A 5,751-nucleotide genomic window follows, 5' to 3' on the forward strand; every position below is an offset into this window, starting at 1 on the left:
GCATCCAGTTGAGACACCGTTGACCAATCGTGAAGGGGTTTCTATGCCGAGTCCATCATGTCGTAGAATGCCTATGCGGCTGCCTCCATCTCCTCCTTCTCACGTCCCTCATTGAACTGTCCTTGGTGAAAGTCATCTAACATGTCTACTACCCCGGCATCAGCATCAAAAGCCTCCACCCGTGGTCTCACCGCCTCCTCTCTCATACGATGGGCTTCACCATGGTGGACCCATTGAGTGTAGTCCAGCGTAAATCCATTCTTCACAAGATGTTTATCCATTTCCACCTTGTTTACCCTTCTCCTATTTCCACATTTGCTGCAGGAACACAAAACTAAGCAATGTCCTTTAGCAGCCTTGCCAAATGCACTGTTCAAGAAAGCATTGGTCTTGTTCATCCATTCATTGGTGTAATCACTCTAACTTCTCCGGCCCATGTACATCCACTGACGGTCATCCATCCTCTAACATATGTATCACCGAGTAAAGTAACCATCAATTGCATCTACAAGGTGTTCCTACTGTCTAATAGGTGAGGATAGGTCCTAATCCCACCCGTGGATGCGTAGATAAGGTTAGTCTCCATGCTCTACTCCTATCTGAGATAGAATTTTGGCAGCACCTCCCCGCTGTTCTCCATATACACGTCCTGGCAAAGAAGAGTGCATATCCGGAGAACAATAGGGAGGTGATGCTGAAACTCTATCTCGGATCGGAATAGATCATGAAAACTAACCCATCTACGCATCCGTGGGCTGTCCAAAAAATGTGGACAATCCAAAATAGATACGGTCATAGATATGCAAAGATCTGCATATCTCCAACTGTATCTCTTTCGAACGGGAGATGCCTAACTGGGTTACGCGATCTACGACCATGATACGGAAAGAGGGGTTATACCTAGGGTGGCGGTGGAGTCAGGCTAGCAGGGCCATGGCGGGTCGGTGTAGTGGCGAGGCGACGCGGTGCAGGCAGACCCACAGCGGTGAGGAAGACGATTGGGGTTGCTGAGATACTCTGGCTCGGCTACGACGGCTCTTCTCTGCAAAAAAAAGAACAAAATACTATCTCAGTTCAAAATTTTGGCAGAACCTCCCCTACATGGTGAGGTATCCAAAACCTGCAAAAACCATACGGCACGATGGCCGACAACCACATATACATATGCATTCAATTCAACATATCATTGCCAAGTCACATTCATCCACCACCACCGCCGCCGCCGCCGCCACTCTACTCTTCTACTACTACAACAACCACCACCACCACCGCCACTCTACTCTTCTACTACTACAACCACCACCATCACCACCACCTATTACTACTACTACCAACACAACCACCTACTGTACAACTACTACCACCACCACAAACACCTGCTACTACTACTCTACCGAACTCTACTTCTACTAACACATACTACCACTGCTACTCTACTACTCACCTATGGTGTCGGGGGCTGGGAGGGCGTCGGGGTCGGCCGAGGCGTGCCGGGGATGGGGAGAGGATGGCCATGGTGGTCGGGGGCACGCCGAGGATGGTTGGGGTCGCGCCGAGAGGGCCAAGGGCGGCGCAGGGCGGGGCGGCGCTGCACGGGGCGGGGCAGGACGGTGGGCCGGCGCGGGGCGGGGCAGGACGGCGGGCCGACCGGCACGGGGCGCGATGGGGCGGCGGGGCGAGGCAGGACGGTGGGTCGGCGTGGGGTGGGGCGGGATGGCGGGCCGGCCAGCGCGGGGCAAGGCAGCGTGGGGCAGCGCGGGGCGGGGCGGGGCGAGGCAGGTCGGTGCGGGGTGGGGCGGCGCGGGGAGGGGAGAGGCAGGACGGCGCGGCACGGGGCGGGACGGCGCTGGGCAGCGAGGCGCGGGGCGAGGCGGGGCGGCGCGGCGCGGCGCGGGGCAGGGCAGGACGGTAGGCCGGCGCGGGGCGGGGCGGGACAGCGGCGCGCGTGTGTGCGTGTGTGGGAGGGAGGGAGGTAACGGTTGGCCGGTTTGAGTGTGGATGGGACGTTTGCCGAGTGCCCCGATCTAGCACTCGACAAAGGACTAGGGCTGCCGGTTTGTCGAGTGCCAGATCAAGGCACTCGGCAAACGTGTTTCCATTTTTTTAAATCTAAACCATAAACCGCACTGCATCGTTTTTTTTTAAATACCACTTTGCCGAGTGCCGGGCGGAGAGGCACTCGGCAAACATTTTTTTAAAATTTAGCACGCTCTTTGCCGAGTGTTCCCACGGACACTCGGCAAAGGGAACACTTTGCCGAGTGCCTGGCATCTGACACTCGGCAAAGAGCATGTTTGCCTAGTGTCAAAAGATGACACTCGATAAACTAATTTTTTTTGTATTTTGACCTCCAAACTTTTTCTGTAGTCCTCTTATAGTACCTGGTACTCCATGTCGAAATTTGGTACATTTCCCGAACTATTTGCTATATTTAGTTAATTTATTTCATTTAATTGAATTTTTTCAGAAAATGCAAATTTGAACTGCACGTGCATCGAATAATAGAATTTAATGATTCAAAAAATGATATTCATGGTATTGAGTGTAGTGTGAGGCCGTATTCAGGAACGTACCCGAAATTTCGAACATCTTGTTCACAAAACATGACCACGAACTTGCGGACGAATTGTTTTTAAATTCTATAAAATGCAAACAAAGTTTGAAAATCATGAAACTTATCGAGATGTCATGATATCGTATGTGGAGGATGTGATAAAAATTTGAGAAGGTTTGGTGCACGTTATCACGTACGATGCTTACAAACCAGGACATCTCCACATGTGATATCATATCACATGTTCGTCCGCAAGTTCGTGGTCATATTTCGTGAACAAGATGTTCGAAATTTCGGATATGTTCCTGGATACGGCCTCACACTACACTCAGTACCATGAATATCATTTTTTGAATCATTAAATTCTATTATTTGATGCAGTTCAAATTTGTATTTTCCAAAAAAAAAATAATTAAATGAAATAAATTAACTAAATATAGAAAAAACCATAAAAATGTACCAAATTTTAACATGGAGTCTCATGTACTGTAGGAGGACTCGAAAAAAAATTGGAGTTCAAAAGTGGGAAAAATAGTTTGCCGTTATTCTTTGCCGAGTGTCAGGGTCTGGCACTCGGTAAAGAAGTGGTTTGCCGAGTGCCTACCCGCTGGCACTCGGCAAACCTGAATGGCAGGCGACGGCCGTTACCTGACGCCGCTTTTTGCCGAGCGCCAGGGTTTGCCGAGTGCCTGACACTCGGCAAAAAGGATCTTTGCTGAGTGTATATCGTTGCCGAGTGCAACACTCGGCAAAATAGCTCTTTGCCGAGTGCCCGACTTTTAGCCCTCGGTAAAGAAAGTTGCACTCAGCAAAGGATCTGTTTCTGTAGTGTGCGATATATACTAAATACATACTCCCTCCATCTCAAAATAAACACACATTTCGCTTAATTTTTGATGAGTCAAACTTTTTTAATAAGTTTAACTACAAAAATATAGAAAATACTATCAACATTTGTATCTCTAAATAAGTTTATTATGAAAATATAACGCATGCTCAATCTAATGATACTTATCATACATCATAAATATTAGTGCATTTTTGTAGATATTAGATCAAAGTTAGAAGGTTTGACTTATTAGAAAGCGAAATGTACATTTATTTTGGGACAGAGTACCTCACATTGTCACCGCTCAAGACTTCTATAGAAGGTCTCGCAAAAAAAAAAGACTTCTATAGAAGGTGGTCCAACGAAGCCATCTGGAGAACCCTGCAGAACGAGCGAGAGAAGGACCAGTACTGTTCAGAGATGATGGATTTCAGCTGCCGACACCGTTCCGTCTCCCTGCACATCTTCCTCATCTCCGTTGTCCTCCTGCTCAACGCTCCGGCGGGGCGTTGCGGCTGCTACAAGCGCATTTTCAGCTTCGGCGACTCCCTCATCGACACCGGCAACTTTGCGCGCAGCGGCCCGGCCTATAATAGAGTACCCATTTGGCATGACCTACTTCCACCACCCCACCGGCCGCGCATCAGCGATGGCCGCGTCCTCATCGATTTCTACGGTGAGTAGCCTGTGCATATATACATGATGAACACATACAATGCCAATGCGTGTTAACCCTCACCCCCACTGACCTACCACCATGCATTCTTTCAGCTCAAGCGTTCCAGCTGCCACTGATACCACCAAATCTGCCGCAGAAGGACACGGGGCTGTTCCCTACTGGCGCTAACTTCGCTGTGTTTGGCTCCACGGCGATGCCCCCCGAGTACTTCCGCAGGTGGAGCCACGACGTAAGCTGGGCCTGTTGCCTGGGCGTGCAGATGGGATGGTTCAAAGAAATGCTGCAACGAATTGCTCCCTGGGATGGTAAGTATGTTCTAGCTAGGAGTATAATTCTATTGCGCCGGCCCATACGATGCGTCCATGCATCCGTTCATGCGCCCAATCGATTGACACAAATCATTCCGTCAGGCGCCAAGAGGCAGATCCTGAGCGAGTCTCTCATCGTGCTGGGCGAGATCGGCGGCAACGACTACAACTTTTGGTTCGCCGCCCGTAGGCCTCGCGAGCATGCCAACCACTTCATCCCAGACATCGTCGCGACAATTGGCTCAGCTGCCCAGGTACGGTGTGCCGCCTGTTGCATGGACTTCGTCCCGTCGTCGCCGTACAAATCCTGATCAGATCGAGTAGTGCGCATTTGTTTTTCCAGTCATTTTAACAGAGCCAGCATTATTGCATGCGTGCATATTTTTGCAGGAGCTCATTGGTATGGGCGCGAAGGCGATCGTGATCCCTAACAACTTCCCCATCGGGTGTGTACCGGCGTACCTGAGCGGGTACAAGAGCAACAACCGCGCGCGGACTACGACGAGCACGGGTGCCTCCGGTGGTTCAACGACTTCTCCCAGAGGCACAACCAGGAGCAACAACCGCGCGCGGACTACGACGAGCACGGGTGCCTCCGGTGGTTCAACGACTTCTCCCAGAGGCACAACCAGGAGGCGCTGCGCGGCGACGTCGGCCGGCTCAGGGCGCAGCACCCCGACGTGAAGCTCATCTACGCCGACTACTATGGTGCCGCCATGGAGTTCATCAAGGACCCGCACAGGTTCGGAATCGGTGACCCCATGACGGCGTGCTGCGGTGGCGACGACCAGCCGTACCACATCAGCAGACCGTGCAACAGGATGGCCAGGCTCTGGGGCAACCCGAGCAGCTTCGCCAGCTGGGACGGCATGCACATGACGGAGAAGGCGTACGATGTCATCTCCCATGGAGTTCTCAGCGGGCCGTTCGCCGACCCACCATTGCTGAGGAGCTGTTAGTTTTGGTGGTAACCGTGAAATGGGATTGGTTCGTTGTCTCACTCTCCAATAGTCTTTTTAAAACTTACCCTCTAAATCATTATTTAGAGTCATTTGAATAAAAATCGAGATAAAATTAAAGATGTTGGAGAGTATTTGTAACAACCCAAAAATCCACACACTAAAAAAATACCAACTACAAAATTTTTCTTAAAAACTCCCATGTGTTGATTAGTGTCATGGATAGAAACCCAACCTAAGAGGTGCGTTAGGTCTAACCCCAACCTAAGTCAACACATAAGCATGGCATAACTCTTGACATAAACAAGTGATTTAAGTTCCCTAACTAAATGAACCTCGCATGCACATTAATACCACTAGTGATTTCGATTTTCATTTCCTTTATGTAATGCTTAAAAACTCCTTTGAAGACATAAACCATA

The 5,751-nt window shown here is 50.1% G+C and overlaps 1 protein-coding gene and 1 pseudogene across 1 annotated transcript; both read left to right on the forward strand.

The window, feature by feature from the left end:
• Positions 1-1,507: 1,507 nt before the first annotated feature.
• LOC136460817 (uncharacterized) lies at positions 1,508-1,912 on the forward strand. The gene has a single exon (XM_066460379.1). The coding sequence runs from the start codon at positions 1,508-1,510 to the stop codon at positions 1,910-1,912; it is 405 nt and encodes a 134-aa protein (XP_066316476.1).
• Positions 1,913-3,806: 1,894 nt separating this feature from the next.
• On the forward strand, positions 3,807-5,329 carry LOC136458612 (GDSL esterase/lipase At1g28600-like; annotated as a pseudogene).
• Positions 5,330-5,751: the final 422 nt, after the last annotated feature.

Source organism: Miscanthus floridulus, chromosome 6 (genome assembly GCF_019320115.1).
Source record: "Miscanthus floridulus cultivar M001 chromosome 6, ASM1932011v1, whole genome shotgun sequence".
Lineage (NCBI taxonomy): Eukaryota > Viridiplantae > Streptophyta > Magnoliopsida > Poales > Poaceae > Miscanthus > Miscanthus floridulus.

Bases quoted from the DNA above. Each gene is read 5' to 3' on its own strand.
- LOC136460817 (XM_066460379.1), top strand. From the start codon at position 1,508: ATGGCCATGGTGGTCGGGGGCACGCCGAGGATGGTTGGGGTCGCGCCG.